A 20,442-nucleotide genomic window follows, 5' to 3' on the forward strand; every position below is an offset into this window, starting at 1 on the left:
CAAGTTCAACAGGCCGTTCTGTGTCATTAAAAATGATGTTCCAATTAGTTTAAGTGGCTCGTGCGCGTTAAACGTCATAATTATCTTTGCTCAGAGTCTTTTATTTCCTTCGACCTTAGTCTGCGGTGTCAGTTGACCATTACTGATATTTGTATTGCGTAACTGCGGAAATCAATAGTCTCAAAGGCACGTACTGATAAGACTGGTAATTTGAAACGGTATATTATTTGTTTCGTTTCTTATTAATGGACTTTTGTATAGAGTATTCCTTATCGTACTTATCATGTCGTATTTTGTAATATTAAATGTTTTTGTACGAAGTTATTTGGGTTTGGTCATAAGCCTTGATTATTTATAAATGCAATGTTCTTTATGTGTACGACTTAAGCGATAAAAATCTTGACGAAATTAGGAATGATGTAATGTTTTGAAGATATCACAGAATGTGTATTCGTATGTGTTTTCAATAAAACCTTTAAATGCAGTAACGTGTAAATTTTAATATGATGTTATGTATGTATTAAATTTAAAATAATATATAAATAATTCCATAGGCGAGTCTGTGTCGGAACGTGCAGAGAGCGAAGCTCGTTTAGTTGGCGAACAGCGATGCATCGAGGTGCGGATAAATCGCACAGCCGGCGGGCTCGGCCTTAGTATAGCGGGCGGACGCGGTTCCACTCCTTACATCGGTAATGATGAGGGAATATTCATATCAAGGGTCACGAATAACGGACCAGCCTATTTGGCCGGACTAAGAGTAAGTATATAATTTTATTTCCTAATAATTAGTGCAGAACTCCCTGAGGCTCGATGGGGGACGATCTACGCAGGGTGGTTAAGAAGGGTTGTTTGGGAGAAGCCGAGGATGTTACTCAGTGGCGTGCAATTGGAGAGGCATATGTCCAGTAGTGGACTGCTATAGGATTTTATTTTATACTAACTAATTCAGCCTGATATAAATGTCTTTATAGGTGTATATAACCACATCCGGTGTAGTTTTGTTATTGCAGAAGGGCGATCTTAGGGCCGATAGCAATTTTTTGAATAATTATATTATTTTAAATAGGAAACTTCTAATTCACTGATGAAAGTAACTATAATAAAATGAAGTCAACAATATTTATTTCGCGTATAAATTGATCGTTAGGAATCCAACGGGTCATAGTTTTGTTTGTTCCTGTTTTTTTTTTATACCTGAATAGGTACTAGAGGTTACTAGAATTAGTAACCTCGAGGGGCTATTCTAGATTCACCGCGCTAGTGGGTGAGCTCACGGGGCTCAAACCGGGAGTGTTGCTAACACTGGCCCTAGAAAGAGCAGTGCTTCACAGAATCTACCACCGGACCGGAAACGCGACCCACTGAGAAAATCCGGCGAGAAACTGAGTGGGCTGTGTCTATGGGTTGATTTACTCGTCGAACCCTTTGTCGCAAGCGATGGGTTCGGCGAGGACGGTGACCGGTGCTTGAGGTACCTAAAATCACCGTTAATGGATCGGGAGGATCCGTAATGACGTGTTTAGGGCGACGTCGACTGTTTACCACTCGGTCTACCGGATCAGGTGTGAAAGTCGTTCCTGTTGCAAAGCCATACATGTCAGAAAGTTAGTGTGGCTGTTTCGGAATTTTGGGATTCTCGTTTACCAAGTGGTCCGTGAGATAGTTTTCTCTGCTATAACAATATCGATAAAAAAACACGTAATGGCCGCGGAATCATATTGAAAAAATCTTATGGTAGAAGCCACGTAAAAAAAAGACTATAAAACGTGACCGAGAGCAATTCCGTCCATCGCGCAAGAAAGTAAATAGAACGTTATGTAATGTCGAACGAAGATTCGTTCGAAGATAAAACGTGACTTATTTCGATTGGTGCCTTTAGTAATTTATCGACAAAATGTCGATTAACAAATCCTGGTCGGTACATTTATGATGTTCTTTTAAGACGGCGCCTTCTGAACGACCTTTCTCGGTATTACAACGGGACGTTACGTTTGCGGATTTATTTGCAGGTCGGAGACAAGGTGCTCTCGGTGAACGGTACATCTGTTGTAGACGTCGATCATTATTATGCGGTGGAAGTGCTTAAAGCGAGCGGTCCCACGCTCACACTGGTCGTGACCAGGGATTCGCCCAATTCAACCAGGTGAGTCTGCGTTTTATAAACACAAACCAGTTTATTAACCATAAAACAGTAACGTTTTCGTCTCGATGTCGAGTCGAATTTATTTTAGTTTTACGCTAATATTTAGTTAGTTAATGCGGTAAATCTATGCTTCTATACTAATACTATAAAGAGGAAAGATTAGTTTGCTTGTTTGTATTGAATAGGCTCCGAAACTTCTGAAGCAATTTGAAAAAATCTTTCTCTGTTTGGAAGCTACATTATTCTCGAGTGACAAAGGCTATAATGTTTTTGAAAAAAATTTGGGATTCTTACTAAAATCCAATAATGTAACCCAAGATGTAATTTTTTTTATCTAAAATATTCTTTACATCGCGTGCCCTGCGAAAACTATTGATGATAGAATAAAATAATGTACTACGACTTTGTAGAACACATCATTATTTACAAAAAGTGTCGCGGCAGCATATGTCTAACTATTATAGTTATGCAATAAGTGTCCTTTTATTTAAAAAAATAAAACAACGTCAAATATCGTTGAAATTTTTGTTAAAGACATTGTTGTTTTTAATATTTTAATATCGTTTTGCAAAATACAGTTTAATTTGTATTTTCATCGTTTAGGACCCACAGTCGTGCCCCCAGTGGAGCTAGTCATCATTCTGTGTCCAGTACAACAGATACGGTTTCTACTTTGGAAAATGGACAGGTAACATTATTTACCTATTTACCATGTGTTTTTATTTATTTATTGCATACATGGGTGGACGACCTCACAGGCTACCTGGTGTTAAGTGGTTACTGGAGCCTATTAACATCTACAACGTAAATGTCGTCACCCACCTTGAGATATGAGTTCTAAGGTCTCAGTATAGTTAAAACTGCCCCACCCTTCAAACCGAAACGCATTACTGCTTCACGGCAGAAATAGGCAGGGCGGTGTTTAGATGCTTAATAATATCTGATTTTAATCTTTGAACTTTTGCGATAAAACAGGTGCCAACAAATCGGAGCTTACAGACGAAATCGCTCATCATCGGCAACCAATATGCTCAGGAATACGAACAGGAGTTCAAGGAGCAAGTACTCAATCAGTCTACGCCGATCATCGCGACTCCCGTTGCGAGTCACAGCCCCTCGCCTCCCCAAATGAGAACTGAGACTTACCAACGATTGCAAGCATCGCCACCTCCTGCAACAACTCCTTATATACCCCCAGGTAACAACATACAGAGACATTTGTCTTTTGTCAAAGACTTTTTCACACTTCTTCTTTTTCACAAAAACAAATCACACAACTTCACTCTTCGCGGGAACGCGAAGAGTGAAGTTGTGTGATTTGTTTTATTTTGTCTATTTAGTGTTTCTTCAGGTTTAAATGTCTGATAACGGTGGTTTTTTAATTGTTTAGTATCTGTGGAAGTGCACAAATGTAGGAAAATGAAACAAAGCCGCTGAACGTAACTTCTCAAGATCCTCCAAAAAGTCCACTGAAAAAGTCTCAGTAAATGACCACCATTTTACTGAGATTATATTTCATGCCTTATCATCTCATCTTATTTCACTTCATTTCATTTCATGCCATTTTCATAATATAATTTTTCGTATAAAAAACTTTTCATTAAAATTAAAATAAGACTTGACCTAAAGGTCTTAGTTACCAGGTCATAAAATCCCTTAAAAAAAAACTTGTCAGAATTTACTTTTTTTTACTATGTTATTGTCTTTACCTAATTTTTTATTATAGATGTTTTCTTGTCGCTATTCATAATATTCAGTTTAAAGAAAACGTGCATCAAACGGATCTGAACATAACGCATACTGAATAAATTGTGATGTTTAGGTTTGAGATGACGGTAAACCCCTATTGCTTTTATCTCTCAAAGATACAACAAGCATGTTCACATGAATCATAAACGAACCAACATTTGAACACTTCCTTTTCACTAGAAATATTTCTATGAATGTCACGAATGTATTCGTTAATTGCCTCACTAAACTCTCTATAAGGAAATAACAAAGTCTCTATTATCCATTTACGTGCTCTATAGCAATTTGAATTTTTCACACACAGAAATTTCTCTATTCAATTTTCAGTTTACCAACAAAAGGTGCTAGTTCACACGACGTTGATCCGCGACGGCGCCGGCCTCGGGTTCAGCATCGCCGGCGGGAAGGGCTCGCCGCCGTACCGCGAGGACAGCGACGCCATATACATCTCGAGGATATCCCCGCAGGGCGCCGCCGCTAAGGACGGGAAGATGCAAGTCGGCGACAAAGTTGTTTCGGTCAGTCTTAGATATTAGACTAGCGGCCCGCTCCGGCTCCGCTCGGGTCTTTAACAAACATTTTCAACGATATTTGACGTTGTTTTATTTTTTTTTAATAAAAGAGCACTTATTGCGGCATAACTACAATAATTAGACATATGCTGTCGCGACACTTTTTGTAATTAATAATGTGTTCTACAAAGTCGTAGTACATTATTTTATTCTATCATCAATAGTTTTCGCAGGGCACGCGATGTAAATAATGTTTTAGGTACTTTTTTGACACCTTGGGTTAGGTTATAGGAGTTTTAGTAAAAATCCCTAATTTTTTTCAAAAAAGATTATAGACTATGTCACTCGGGAATAGTGTAGCTTCCAAACAGTGAAAGAATTTTTCAAATCGGTTCAGTAGTTTCGGAGCCTATTCAATACCTAACAAACAAACAAATCTTTCATCTTTATAATATTAGTATAGATAATTAGGATCGCCTTCGATGACACGACGATGTAAATGAGAAAAAGTATTAGAGTATGGATTCACATACCCGTCCGGCCGTGGCTAGAATAGCCCCTTAGGCTGCCAGCGAATAGGTAGGGAAAGAAAAACGCACGGTCTCAACAATACTTAACAAGTTAACTGCCATGTGGGTCAGCGGTGCTCTACGTGGCGCATAGAAGTAATTATGTCGATATCTCACTGCGATCTTCTAATCTAAGGTACCGGAATATCTAGTAGACTCTGGGAAAGATGAATGCGAAGATAATGAGAATGAATCTATTTCTAAGAGACCTAAGACTAAAACACACATTAACAAAAAAAGGCAAAGTTAGGTAATTCAGGCGCTTAGTAACAGAAATAATACTTAACACATTGATTGCTATGTGGGTCAGCGGTGCCCCACGTGTAGCATACAAGTAATTATGTCGATATCACTCTTCGATATTCTAATTTAAGGCACCGGAATATCTAGTAGACTCTGGGAAAGACGAATGCGAAGGGTAATGAGTATGAATCTATTTCTGAGAGAACTAAGACACACAACTAACTAAAACACACATTAGCAAAAAAAGGCAAAGTTAGGCAATTTAGGCGCTCAGTAACGGAAATCGACAAAATTGCTTCAGTGCACCACGTAGGGCACCGGTGACCTACATGGCAGTCAATGTATTAAGATCGAAATCAGACTGAGACTTAGTTATCATTTCAAATCTTCTGAACTTAACTTCATCACTGAATCTGAAAGCTTAATTTTCAATACGCTCTACGAAGTGCGGTTTTGTAAAAAAAAGCGTGACTTGAACGAGTTATATGTATATTGTAAACGGTTTGTTTTCAAGATCAACGGTGTCGATATGGAGAAGGCGGCTCACGAAACGGCCGTTTCGCTTCTTACGGGACACGAGAGGTTTGTCAGGCTCGTCCTCCAGCGTACCATCACTACCGAACAAGGTAAACGACACGATTTTGACCTCATTACATGCTAGAGCTTGCACAAACACATGTTCTAATAAAAATACTCATCGATATTGACCATAACATTTTTTTCATTATTTTATAAAACTACGAGTTCTATCTATCTTATTTGAATTTTAAAACACATTTTTAAGAAACTTGAAACTCGGTTTTCGAAATAATCCCAATGATACACAAATTTATGAGAAGAGCTTCGCGCTTTAACGAAACATTTTTTCTTCGTATAGGCGACCAGCCCCAACGCAAGTCGACAACAGATGAAGTGAGAGACCACAAGACGAGTCTACAGAATTTGAATACCACGCCCACACCGAAACTCACGAACGATCACGTCGCACCCCTCACACAGTCCGCCCCGCGCCCCGCACCGCAACCCCTCGTACAGCCGCACGCGCCCGCACACACGCCCGCACACGCGCCCGCACAGCCGCAGACCGCCACCCCGCTCGTGTACGCCCAAGCACCGACGCACGCCCAGCGATTATCTTACGCACCCTCCAACACCCTTCCACCTCAGCCGGCACCGAGAAAATTGAGTCAAACAAACGGACAGGTGAGCTTTGGTTTTTATTTCTTACTAATATAAAACTATTTTACGTAAGAACCGTATTCGCTGAAGGATTATTATTAGCGTTTTTTTATGTGCTTTATGTGCTTTAATACCTTAATAAGCTATAGTAAAACCGTGCTCATTCACTGCAGGCGCCTACCACGAAACCCAGCACTAACAGTACGAACGCCCCCCTCACCGCCGGCGCCCCGCAGGCTTCCACCGACGACGTATTCGAAGACATACAGGTGAGCTAACTACCCTTTATTACATAAACGTTACGCGTATCGTTTCGCAGGTGATGGTTACAGGTTTAACACGTTCACATCGACGCTTCTATTGTATAGCTTATCCACCGTTGTGTGCGACGCATCTCACGCGTAGTTAGACGTAAGTCGGCCACGGGATTCTGTCCGCAATGACTCGGAGTGACGTCACGTTGATCGCATTTCGAAGTATAGAGCTCATATTTCGGAATGTCACGACGCGTATGTTGATCCCAGTTATTCGAAAATGGACTGAATTTCGTGCCCAGACTTTCGTACATAATAAGCTTGTCATTATGCTTCCTATTCATATTTTTTTTCTTATCCGTTTATTAGTTTTAATGTGTTCAGTGTTATTTTATTTTATTTTATTTTTATTTTTTTAAGTCTTGTCGCAATCGTTTTGTTATTGCAGGTAATGTACTGAATCGGGCCATGTGCCCTATTTTATTTTATTATGTTTTACTTTATCAAGTCATAAAAAAAAAAAATGATCTGTTATTGCTGTATACTTTCATGTATAATAGCGTAAATTAATTATGAGTTAATAAAGGATATAACGCAAATTAACTTAGAAATCAATGTACGTTTGGCAAATACGATAATTCCAAAAGTATTCCATGTGCCTTGCTTCACAATACTAGAATTGAGTGTATATTTTGGATTACATAAACAATAATAACTGGACGTTTCGTTAATTTCACGTCGGATGAACTAGACAGCGATTCAGCTATGCTTCGGTTACTACTTACCACGAGGTAGGCTTAAGGCCTAAGATAAGCGTATGCTTTTGGAAGGCAATAAAAAAAAAATCCGTTGCGTGAATATCATTCACAAAATTTTCGCTTCGGCACTGGCTCCGTAATATAAGAGAAAGCACAAAAAGTATTAGCTTAAATCACCATATGAGAAGGCGCAGGAAACCTCAATATAAATAGGCATTTACAAAACAGATAATCACCATTTTGTCCTCTTCATTTTTTCTTTTGTAGTTTGCGACTAAAGAGTTTGTGTTTACCAATTAAAACATTTTGGATATTCTCAGTAGTTTGTTGAAATATACAATTTATCTAAGGCCTATGTTCTCTTTCTATGTTTGTGAACCGTTTTAATTTCTTTAGTGGCTTTAGACAAGCTTTCTTATCTTATTTTTATCTTTGGGTCTCAACAGCAATTACGTGGCACATCGACTCTATGAATCTTTGCAACATTACTCGGTTGTCTTCTCTAGGAGATCGACTAGGAGAAGAACGATTAACACGGTCGTCGACTCCTAGTCTTCCAAACACTTTCACGCGTATCCTGCCTATCTTATCTTGGTTGGGGTAATCATTGCCTACGATGATCATTCTTGTCTTTTCCAAGACATTAATTAGAAAATTTGTGATGCACAGCTACCACCTTCACCATGCAAAATCGGTAGGGTGCGTCATCAGCCGGAGTTGCCTTATGAATGTAGGTGCGCCACACCTTGCGAGAGCGCCAACAATATCTGAGCAGATTTCTTTAAAGTGTCCTGGCTTATCTGTATGAGTTTTGTTCAGAAAGTCTGGTATCTCTTAACCTTGAAATGTTGCTTAATTCCATGGTAAATTGACGAATGTTATCAAACAATAAAAGTATTTAAGAAATAGTTTTATCTGATTTAAAATTACAAACAAATACCACTTTTATTTTTCTAACCATTGCTATTATAGCGTGCGAGAAAGATATAAGTATGCTGCTGCCGGAGATGGTTCCATCGACTCTCGCTGGGCCCTGCGCCAACCTATCACACTAATGCTTTCACATCAGATGTGCCAAACAATGTCAAGATTGATCACCGCAATGGATGGGAAAATAATAAAGATAAGAAGAATAATAAGAATGATAAATCTGGCTTTCCAGGCCTTCAAACCGAAACACGGTAAAATCGTTATGATGATAGAAAAATATAGGACGGTGGTACCCACCCATCTGGGCTCGCGTACTGATTCCCCTGTGCTAAAGCCTGGGACCAAAGTAACTGCATATTTTTTTCCATTTCCATCTGAAACTGCCGCTTATACGTAATAAAGTTTAATAGTTCTCGGAGTGACTTTTCGTCTCACTCTCAACCCCCGTTTTTGCTAGATCGTAGAACTTCGCTGTCTTTGAAAACACCAATTTGAGATAATACGTATTGTAATGCCTTTTAACTGAGACGCAGAAATCTGTCTATTTGTGTAGATGCAATTGAGTCATTTAGAGTTAATAAAGTACTTAATAACAACAGACTGCCGCGCTCTGACGAATAATTGCATAGATTGCAGTCCCTCAATATTTCAACGCTCACTGTTATTGTCGCTGGTATACGATAATCCAACATTGAAGTTGGGTTGCGTGCTGTTTCATTTCTGTATACGGCCACGCTCAAGTGTTGATATAAGTCAGTGGTACGCAAATTTTTTTCGACAACGAACCCATTAGTAGAAAGAAAAGAGAACATGTGGGTGTTTTTTTAATCCAGTTCAGTTTAATAGAGACGTAAGCTTATTCTTAAAAAACATTTAAGAATAAGCCTTTAAGAATAATAAATCATCATTTTACTGGCTGAAGTTAAAGTTGTAATTATGCATAATGCTATGTACAATACGACCGACGTAACTTGGCGAGTCTGAATATAGCCACAGGTGAACTTTCGCGCATGTACACTCGTAAAAAAAAGTGTTAAGAGCATTCATTTTTTTAAATCAAAATACGAATTAAAATTTCCATATACAGGGACCAAGTACAAATAAAATGAATATCAAAACACTATGAGACAGAAAGCTATAAAAATAACGTAATAAATTAAAGAGAGATCATAAAATAATAATAAATTAAGACAGAAAGCTGTAAAAATAACGTAATGAAATTAATTCGAAAGTAAGCCCGAACACTGCCTTCAGTTGCGATCCGCTGTACTGTGCGTTGCGATACACCAGTTGCGTTAGCAACTGTAAATAAAACTGTCAACATCTATTACGCTTTCATCTTTTTCTTTTTAAAAAAAAAAAAACAAAAATTGTTTGTCGACCGACGATTTAAAACACTATTATGCTTTGGTGGCATCTTTGTTAACGAATAGTATAAATGCCAAGGGACAGTTAATACTAAAACAAATTTAAACACAAACAATCTTAAAACTAAACAAAAAACTGAGCACTAAACAAAAACAGTATAATAATAACAAATCAATGAAAACTTTTGTAGCCGCCTGTACTCAAGACAGAGATAGCGACACGAACACGACACTAATGCTAGCGTGTGAGTGAGACACATTACTGCGTACCGAGCATTACCGAATATAAACGATGTCATGAAAAGGGATGTCCAATATGCGTGTTTGAGGATGTTGTTTAATCGATTTTTTTTCAAATTGATTAAAATTTAAATAAAAAAATATATTTATATTCCATTTTATAGAAGGTTTAAAATATTAACAAACAGTCCCTATTGTAGTAGTTGTTTATAAATAACTGATATTCAACTAAATCATGTCTTTCAACCAAGAAAATAAAGTGCTATTAGTTTTTTTTTTTTATCAAAGATGAAGTCTCGTTGACTAACGACAACATTCAATAAGTTTGTAAATCTATGTCGTTCAGTATCTCATAAAAACAAAAATCAATAAATTCTAAATCGATAAAAATCGATTGCGATATTTGATTGAATAAAGGGACGATTGTGCTTACACAGAGTCAATCCCTAGCCTAGACCTCCGCCCCGCGCACGTCGGTCATGCCACCATTTGGTTCCTAAAAACATTTGTGCGCAGCCTTCTGCGCGAAGTTCGGACTCGCCAAGATACATCGGTCGTATTGTAGTTTTTCTTCGGATTGTAGGAAAAATACATATACTACGATAATTCCAAGAAGAAAAAATCCTGCAATAAGCCTGTTCAACGGTAGCCTCGACGTCAACATCGACTCTAAAGCAAAATATCGATTGCTTAAAAGTTATGCTTTGTATTTGGTGATATCAGAAGGAAATGGTGTTTTACGAGTTGCCAAATGGAACGAAAAAATTTGTGATCTCCAACAATCTTCCGGCGGCCCTCGCAATGGTTCTCGGATAGTTTACGCACCACTGATATAAGTCATCCTTTGCCAATTACGCGTGATCAACGATTAACTTTAAATTTACTACGATAAGTTTTTTGACACCATATTTAAAAAGGCCATAGGGATAACTGAATTTGCCTCAGAAAGCGACACGAGATACTTAGAGCTTATCAAGGTACTAATAAAATAACAAGATTCTGATCGAAGGGAATAAATGTCAGATATCTGACTTTAAAATTTATATCTGGATTGAATGAACTGATTGATCTAATTTTATCAGCACTAGCGCGCTGCAGGGTGTCAAATCTACGAAACGGTTGTGTGAGATCACATAATTGAGGGTAATTGCATTGCGTTTTTCGGGATACCAGCGGTACTGCAATGGGCGGCCTTACGGGCAATGTGGACTCGAGTCTAGACGATGGAATCTGTTAGCCGGGCTTCCTTGGGGAGAGCTACGAGTCTGTTAGTGTTGCCCGTGGAATCCCCCCTACCTTACCTGGGTTCTGTCTCGGACGGAGATCGAGCGAGAGTGCAAGATAGTCGTTAAGTGCATGAGCTTTTAATATCTTCAGCTCCGGTCTTTCACGTCTTCGACCAATTAATGCTACATATTTCGCGCGCTTACTAGACGTGGGAACCTCATAAGAGTTTAAGAGTCCCGAAAGAAAAAAATAATGAAATAAAAACTATTCGAAATAAATAAAAAATATTGAAAAGTCGCGCACTCGCGGTACTCCTACTTAGGCTAAAGCGTTACATTAGCCCATTGTCATTATCGAAATGTCGCCATCCTTCTTATTTATATTATACATAATTCATATATAATTAGATAAGTATGTAAATTACTTTTTCAATTTTTTTATTTCCATTATAAGGAGACGAGCATATGTCCCACCCAAGACACGACCAGATCCTCGGCACCGCATACCTTATCTTAAAAAGAAGAGAATTCTTCTTAGAAGAAGCATGTCATAGCATGACTATAGTTATCATGAGAGTTTCATAGTACACTAATGAGGCTACTAGGTATTATTATTCATATCTTAGAACGCCTGGGAAAACAATTTTTCGTATTTTAAATAGAAATTCAATATATTTCTTATCATAGCTTATTTACATTTGATTAAAATATTTGCTGAATGGCATAGAAATTTCTGTACTTCTGATTTAAAAAAAAAACCGAAGTTTTGACAGTTTCTTCTTTATGTTAGTTAATCTAACATTGACTGAATAATTCTGAAGAGACCGAGACGAGTGAAAATCTGAAGGTACAATGTCAGGACCATGTGATGGATGCAATAACACTTCCCAACCTAGTACTCAATGTCGGCTGAGTAGGTAAATATGTGCATATGTGGTCTGGCGATATCTTGATGAAAAATAATATCCTTGTTGTTGATTAATCCCGCCCATTTTTCTCTATTACTTGCTTGATCAGCAGCTAACGCAATAGAGATCCGAATCGATGTAATGAACGATGCCTTTGCAATCCAACCATACATATAGAATCACCTTATTGCGAGTTAATCCGAGTTCCTCGATAGTCTGTGTTGCTTGTTTACCCTTTGAATATGTAGTTTCGTCGGCTCTCGTCATGGGTAATTCACTATTCATCACGAGTTCTTAAACCTTTCAAAACGCTTCGGTTTCGCTGCGAGAGAATAATAAAGTAAAGATGTCATTTGGTTTATTTTAGGGCAATCGTGTGGCACCCAAATTTCGATATTTTCTACATATTTTTTAGATATTTCACGTGGGTCAAAACTGTCAATGTATGTAGTCAACCCCTATTCTTGAGCGATCTCGTGACTAACTACTAATATATCTTTTTCGCTCAAGTTTTTTTTAAAATGGCACTGCTTTTTTGTGTGACAGGTCGACCAGACTTTTCCCCCTCAGCAACAAGAAACGAAAATAAGTTTTTTCTCCTACCGACGCCGAAAGTTCGGTTTTCGTCCCGCTGTACAGGGAAGAAAGTGTAACTTTTCCTCCCGCTGTACAGGGAAGAAAGTGTAACTTTTTCTCCCTAGTACAAGTGCGCATGCGCGTTAGTGTCTACGTCTGCTCTCATGCACCTAAAATTCTCCGCCATTATTGTGCTCGGGTAATTTGGAATATAGTGTTTAGTGTAAAAGTGAAATAAACAAAAGGCAATAAAATATAATAGTGAAGTATTAAACAAAGATGAGTTCATCAGACAGTTCTTATTTAATTAGTAGTAGTTTATTTAAAAATAAAAAACAGTTAAATTGTTTATTTTATGAGTACGGAGGGGCTCCGCAAGCCAGGGCTTCGCCCCTATACCCCGGCTCGGTACTCCACGAACTTTCGACCTGGTAGGAGAAAAAATAGTATGTGCACCGCGGGAAAAAAGTTGGACATTTCCTCCCGCGTGTAAAATACTTTTCTCCCTTGGTGCACAATGTAGTATTGTTCGGTTTCTATGTCCATTAGTCAGTTTGGGGTTTTTTAAGTTGACCATCAGTATACATTTCTAAGGAGTACGAGAACCATTGTACCTATTAATAAATAATTAGGTCCAGGTATAAACTATTATTGGTTGTAACGAAATTGAAATAAAATATGTAAAAAAATATATTAAAATATTGACGAATAACACCTCAGTCGTTTATGATTATCAAAACTAAAGTATTCGACATGTCGGAAATAATAGTATCACAATAATAAACGGAAGATAATACTGTAATAAGAGAACTATAAATAAAAACGAATGAAAGTATACAGCAAAAATCAAGTATAAACTTTTAATGAGACATCCACTACCACATCTCATAATAGGGTATGAAATATAATATAGAGTGATAGTATGTGAACGTGTTAAACGTACAGCCATCGCGACCGATAACGAACGAGGAGTTCCAAGCGATGATTCCCGCTCACTTCCTGGGCGGGCCCCGCGCCCGGCCTGCTCACGAGGGTCCGCCCGAGCGCGGCGTCCGCGTCACGGTAGAGCGCGCACCCACCGGCGTGGTGCTGCCTCCGCCGCCGGACGCGCTCGGCCGCGTCACGGAGACCATCACCAAGTCGACCTTCACCGAGACCACCGTCACACGGGTCACGGACAACCACTTCGTTGCGCCCCTCATCATAGAAGTAAGACTTCACACGAATTATCGAGTGCATTCACACATTCACGTAGGAACGATAACTTTCCTCCGTGTACCAATTAATGCTCGTACAAATATAATGTGTTGTATTTCGTTCCTTGTAATATATCTACGAGACATTATTATAAAAAATCACTATGACACAGAATATTCGATTGTCGATATTAGAATCTTTAAAATATAATTCAAGAATAAGATTTCAGTAGTTGGCAACAATAAAACGGATGTTAATAATGACAATGAATGCAATTTAATTTATTTACAGTTTAAGATGAACATTTAATTATCTCTAATTAGTTTAAAAATATCTTATTTTTGAATTCTTATTTTGAAATAATAGCAAAATAATAAATGTAATTTCTCGGATAGAGAGCTACTATGCGATGAAATTCATTTAATTTTGCAAGTTAGATTTCTGATAGCACTATTCTGTGAATCAAATTCATTTTTCAACCAAAACAATGCCTCATTTTGTTTCAGGATGTCACTCTCTTGAAGGAAGGCGGATCCCTTGGTTTCAGTATCATCGGCGGCACCGATCATTCGTGTGTACCGTTCGGAGGAAAGGAACCAGGGATTTTTATCTCACACGTAAATGATCTCTTTACTAAATTAAATTTACATATTAAAAACACTGTAACCGTAGTAAAATTAAAAAATATAATATTTATTTACTTTGCACGCATATAGTAAGTGTAAGTAAGGCATCTATTGCTGGTGTTAGGGCGTCTTATGAGGTACCTATTTCAGCGTGCTTAATGCGAGTTTTTTAACGTTCTCGATAGCGTAAAAGTTAACTCAAATTTATATGGAATTGCAACGTTTGCTTACCTTTGCCGCTAAGGGCACTGTTCCAACTGCGTACAAATTTCAGTTACTTTTACATTATCAAGAACTTTAAACAACTCGCACTAAGCACACTGTTGTGAGACAGTAAAGCGTTTCGATTGGAAAGGCAGCCATTGTTTTGTAAAACTGAGACTTCAGAAGCTATATCTCAATGAGGGTAAGGGCATTTTTACGTTGTTGATGTCTATGGCTTCAGGTAATCCTCTTAATGCCAGTGTGCTTAGTGCGAGTTTTTTAACTTTTACATCGTATAAAAATTTGTGCGGAGTTGAAACAGCGACCCTACGTTTGCCGCTAGGGGCGCTGTTCCAACTCCATACAAATCGTTACGTGATCGAGAAGTTAAAAAACTCGGACTAAGCACACAGGTAGACAGCGGGCTCATCCACCTCACGAAACCAACAGTTTGTATGATACTTAACTGATTGTTTTGTTTAAATGACACGAACACCATTGATCTTGTGGCAGGTCGTGCCGGGAGGAGTCGCGGCGCGCTCAGGCAAGCTCCGCATGGGTGATCGTTTGCTGAAAGTGAACGGAAACGACTTGGCCGGAGTCACGCACCGCGACGCTGTACAGCTTCTGCTGCAGCCCGGCGCCACGCTGTCGCTCACCGTTCGTCACGACCCACTACCTATCGGATACCAGGTCCGTTACTACCGGCACTCACTGACTAAACTATAATTATAAATAAATAAATAAAAAATTGCGTAATTACTGGTGGTAGGACCTCTTGTGAGTCCGCGCGGGTGGGTACCACCACCTTGCCTATTTCTGCCGTGAAGCAGTAATGTGTTTCGGTTTGAAGGGTGGGGCAGCCGTTGTAACTATACTTGAGACCTTAGAACTTATATCTCAAGGTGGGTGGCGCATTTACATTGTGGATGTCTATGGGCTCCAGTAACCACTTAACACCAGCTGGTGGGCTGTGAGCTCGTTCACCCATCTAAGCAATAAAAAAAACGCAAAGAAATTCAGTGTGCTTAGTGCGAGTTTCCTAACGTTCTCGATAGCTTAAAAGGTAAGCCAATTTTGTATGCAGTTGGAACAGCGCCCCTAGCGGCAAACGTACGTAAACGATCCCATTCGATACAAATACGAGCTAACTTTTACGCTATCGAGAACGTTAAAAAACTCGCACTAAGTACACTGTTGATCGGAAGTCAACGCCGTGGATAGCGAGAGGTCAATGACGTTCTCCAACGTTTATGTTTGCGAAATTAAATCGCGTTCCACAGCGTCAAGTGTTCCGATTAAACAGACCCAAGCTTGTTGTTGTGTGACACCGGAGGACTCGCGTTAATAAGATTTTCAGCACAGGTTTTTCTTTATAATGATTTAGTACGTGCTTTAAAAAGTTTATTTTTTATTTGTGTATAAATTATTACAATACATTCAAGACTAGTTTATATTATTTGTTAATATGTACCTTATGTATATGGTCGATAATTGAATTTCGTTTAAAATACATAGTTTGTATCACCGGTGTCACATAACCTTTGATTCGGCCTAAATTTTTTGTATAGGGCGATCCGTTAAATAACATTAAAAAATAACTGTGTAAATAAATTCAGATGTGTGTGAAGCGTACGATGTTTTGCATGTGTGCAAGTAAACGAGTTTTTGTCGATTAAATTGGTGAGAAGTTTTGAATGCGATGTGAACTATTTAGTAGTATAATGGGATGTCGCTTAAAAGTAGACATTTGGCGGTATCAGTGCGGTAAAAAGACGCATAACGCTTATGCACAAGTACATTATAAACGAAAGCATAAAAATTGATTAAATTCATTTAATGCAACATTCGCTGACATATAATGCGAACATATTTTTTAAGACTACCCACATTAATACTAAAATTAATTACGGTAAATAAAAGGCAATACGTTGTTTTGTTCCACACGTACGCACGACGGGCTCTGCTCCGCACGATCAGGGTCTCATTCAAGTTGAGATTGTTGAAGCAACTGTAAGTTTGAACGTCACTCGGCAATCTCCAACTGTGTGTGTCACTTTAATGAATCTTTATGTCAGTTAAATCCCTCGTCCCCGTCGATGTGCCCCGCTATCGTCGTTCCGAATGATTATTTTGTAAATTCAGCTTTATAACCTACTTCGTAGAGACCGTTTTCGTCCAATTTCAATATTATTAGCTTTCACCGGTTTTTTATAGCTTTAGAAAATGTTAAGTGTGTTATGATTTGAATACTGTCTTGTGCTATGCATCTGATTTTCAGTTTTGTGTATTGAGTACAAAGCTTTATTACATTTCCAGTGCATGAAATTAATAAGAACGCTTTGCATGTTTTTGTTAAAAAATGAAATGTTAAATGAAAACAAAAAAGGAACCAAGTAAATTTTATAAATAAAATTAATAAAAAAAGTCACTGTAATACTAAAATCCGAATTTACATTTGTAAAGATAGAAAAAAAAGCTAAATGAGACCTAAAAAAAAATGTCCTTAAAATATTTATATTTAAATATTATTACACAGGAATTAACGATCATAAAACAAGAAGGCGAGAAACTCGGTATGCATATCAAGGGTGGCCTTAAAGGACAGCGTGGCAACCCTAACGATCCCAACGATGAGGGAGTTTTCATATCAAAAGTCAACAGCGGCGGAGCGGCCAGAAGGGATGGCAGGCTCAAGGTAAACAAAAACTATGTTCATTAAAAATGTCAATGTCAACATTTTACTTAAAAATATCTTTTTTGTTGTGTGGATGGGTGGATAATCTCACAGCCCACCTAGTGTTAAGTGATCTTCGGAGCCCATAGATATCTACAACGTAAATTCTGCCACCCACCTTGAGATATGAGTTCTAAGGTCTCAGTATAGTTACAACGGCTGCCACTTCAAACCGAAACGCATTACTGCTTCACGGCAGAAACAGGCAGGGTGGTGGTACCTACTAGTTCGGACTCACAAGACGTCTTACCACCAGTAAAAATATCTTTAAAGTTAAATGCAATTTGAAGTCGTCGTGGCCTAAAGGATAAGACGTCCGGTGCATTCGTGTTGAGCGATGCACCGGTGTTCGAATCTCAGGCGGGTACCAATTTTTCTAATGAAATACGTACTCAACAAATGTTCACGATTGGCTTCCACGGTGAAGGAGTAGCATCGTGTAATAAAAATCAAACTCGCCAAATTATAATTTGCGTAATTACTGGTGGTAGGACTTCTTGTGAGTCCGCACAGGTAGATATCACCATCCCGTCTATTTCTGCCGTGAAGCAGTAATGCGTTTCGGTTCGAAGGGTGGGGCGGCCGTTGTAACTATACTGAGACCTTAGAACTTATATCTCAAGGTGGGTGGCGCATTTACGTTGTGGATGTCTATGGGCTCCAGTAACCACTTAAAACCAGGTGGGCTGTGAGCTCGTCCACACATCTAAGCAATAATGAAAATATCGACAGGTCGGCATGCGTCTGTTAGAAGTCAACGGTATTTCGCTACTGGGAGCGACCCACGCGGAGGCTGTCAACGCGCTGCGTTCGGCCACGCTCGCGCCGCTCCATCTGGTTGTCTGCCAAGGATACACCAGACCGGAGAAGTATACGGTGAGTCACCCGCCGGCTACGCGTGCATGTCTCAGTGCATTACCACAACGAAACACTGTGCTTACACAGACACCTTATACGTTGGCGTAGACAGAGGTGAAACAAACAAAAAAAAACAATCTATAGAAATAACTATTACAGATAACCCTCCTATAATGCTTATTATTATCCCATAATCCACTATGGACATACAATATATGGGAATAACCAAAATTTTACTGCTTATTTATTATAAGTATAATAGGTAAAAAATACATACCTACAGGCATAGTTGAGATGTCTCATTCAGAAAAAATGTTTGTCTTGAAAAATTACTTATGCATCAAGGACCGATGAAAATGCAATAATAATTTCGTTTCCAATATCCTAGCTAATATCATCAGGATTATAAAAAAATTATATTAATTGTCATTTCGGTTTAAATGTTTTTTTTTTAATATGTCTTCCTCCCCCACAAGTATGAGCCCTGACTACGTCAATGTCTGCTTATAATAAAATAAACGCAGCTCAAAATAAACAATCCACTAACGAACGAAATCTTACAAAGTGTGGATCCTAATTCTATTGCATGTTTAAAAAACATTTTACTCAATGAATATGACACAATTGTTTTGGTGCACATCCGGCAACTAGGGCACGCAATGAACACTAAACTATAAATACGCTGTAACCGCTAGAAAGAGATGCAATATGCGTGTGTGTTGCGCAGACCGGTAGCGAAAGCGGGACGACTGAAACCGGCGGCTCTCTGTCTCACTCAACGTCAAGCCTGGATAGGGACGAACCGTTGCACAGCCAACAACCGGTCAGTATGCTTAATACATTTATATTTTAAAACTCGTATTATTTACTGCACATTTTCAATGAGACAAAAAAAATGAATGTTTGTAATGTGGGAATTTATTAGATAAGTGCGAAATTATGTGCATGTCTCGATTTTCACGAGCACAAATTGTTTGCATTCAAGCACGTTACCTTATGCCTATAAATAAATGTTGTATATAATATAATCATTAAATAATAAATTAAAACGTACCATCAGATCGATTAATTTTAGTCTATATAGAATTTTAATAAACACGTACTATTACTCATTGATTTAAAAATCAGTGTTTTGAATTTATTAAAATCATTCGCAAAATTTAATTCTGTATTCTTCGTCTGGTGACCGAATTTCAACCATAATCAAGGAAATCTCAGGATTTAGATACAGTTTCCGTATCTCTTTTGTTTTCTTGTAAACATTTGGGAAAAAAATCTTAAGACCACCATCAAGCAAAAGTTTAATAGATACACAACTATTTCGTCTTTATGGAAAAAGAAAAAGTTGAAAACCTTAAAGCTCCATCAATGGCTACAAAAAAAATTAAAATCGCTTGTCTAAGGAGTCAATGAGGCAACTGATTTGTCTTTGCTTATTTATACCTAGATTTATCTTAATCTTTCAGGAGCAGCATTATCAACAGGATCTAGTTGAGTTTGAACACGAGAAGCAAGTCGCCGAAATGGGAGGGAAATCTACACCCGAAAAGGTCAGTAATTGTTATTGAGATGAGTAATGTCCGTGTAAGCGGTATCGTGCACGACGCGTTTACGAAGAACATGAGTTGGATATTGGGATAAATAGGTTTCACTTATTTTTCTCAGAATTTAATGTAAATAGGTAGAAATTAATAGGATTGTGTTTTAACTGCTTGTTTTCCTGTGAGTTTAAACAAAATTTAAAAACAATATATTATTACTCTGTCATATATCTTTCAAAATATAAAAAAAAAGGAGTAAGAAGTCCGTGATGCAATTTTAGGTGTTAGATATAGTTCACGCCGTCGAGAGTATGGCGATGGAGCCCGCTCCGTCTCACTCGCCGGAGCCGCAGCACAAGACGACCACGGTGGTCATGTCCAAACACACCCTCCAACCTCAGGTTAGTTCTCGACAAACCAAACGGCCTTTATACAAAAATATTAATAAGAGTAATTCGTAAGCTAAATGCAGTACATATAAAGTAGGACCTCTTGTAAGTCCCCACGGATAGGTACCACCACCCTGCCTATTTCTGCCGTGAAGCAGTAATGCGTTTCGGTTTGAAGGGCGGGGCAGCCGTTGTACTGTTCATAGTGAGACCGAACAACTCATGTCTCAAGG

The 20,442-nt window shown here is 38.4% G+C and overlaps 1 protein-coding gene across 16 annotated transcripts in view; it reads left to right on the forward strand.

Annotated features, from left to right (window-relative positions):
- Nucleotides 1-20,442, forward strand: part of LOC101745685 (protein lap4) — an 82,569-nt gene that overhangs the window by 50,187 nt on the left and 11,940 nt on the right. For 12 of the 16 annotated variants that reach the window (XM_038011696.2, XM_038011693.2, XM_062669025.1 and 9 more), the window contains 16 exons: nucleotides 555-760; nucleotides 2,013-2,146; nucleotides 2,750-2,834; nucleotides 3,122-3,344; nucleotides 4,223-4,413; nucleotides 5,734-5,845; nucleotides 6,097-6,422; nucleotides 6,572-6,667; nucleotides 13,603-13,866; nucleotides 14,361-14,471; nucleotides 15,198-15,377; nucleotides 17,224-17,382; nucleotides 18,154-18,297; nucleotides 19,007-19,102; nucleotides 19,746-19,829; nucleotides 20,102-20,221. In XM_038011696.2, coding sequence (XP_037867624.1) covers nucleotides 555-760; nucleotides 2,013-2,146; nucleotides 2,750-2,834; nucleotides 3,122-3,344; nucleotides 4,223-4,413; nucleotides 5,734-5,845; nucleotides 6,097-6,422; nucleotides 6,572-6,667; nucleotides 13,603-13,866; nucleotides 14,361-14,471; nucleotides 15,198-15,377; nucleotides 17,224-17,382; nucleotides 18,154-18,297; nucleotides 19,007-19,102; nucleotides 19,746-19,829; nucleotides 20,102-20,221 — 2,531 coding nt within the window. The remainder of the gene's footprint in view (nucleotides 1-554; nucleotides 761-2,012; nucleotides 2,147-2,749; nucleotides 2,835-3,121; nucleotides 3,345-4,222; nucleotides 4,414-5,733; nucleotides 5,846-6,096; nucleotides 6,423-6,571; nucleotides 6,668-13,602; nucleotides 13,867-14,360; nucleotides 14,472-15,197; nucleotides 15,378-17,223; nucleotides 17,383-18,153; nucleotides 18,298-19,006; nucleotides 19,103-19,745; nucleotides 19,830-20,101; nucleotides 20,222-20,442) is intronic. The other 4 variants (XM_062669028.1, XM_062669030.1, XM_062669031.1 and 1 more) reach the window with 1 other exon arrangement.

This window comes from Bombyx mori, chromosome 6, assembly GCF_030269925.1.
Source record: "Bombyx mori chromosome 6, ASM3026992v2".
Taxonomy (NCBI): domain Eukaryota; kingdom Metazoa; phylum Arthropoda; class Insecta; order Lepidoptera; family Bombycidae; genus Bombyx; species Bombyx mori.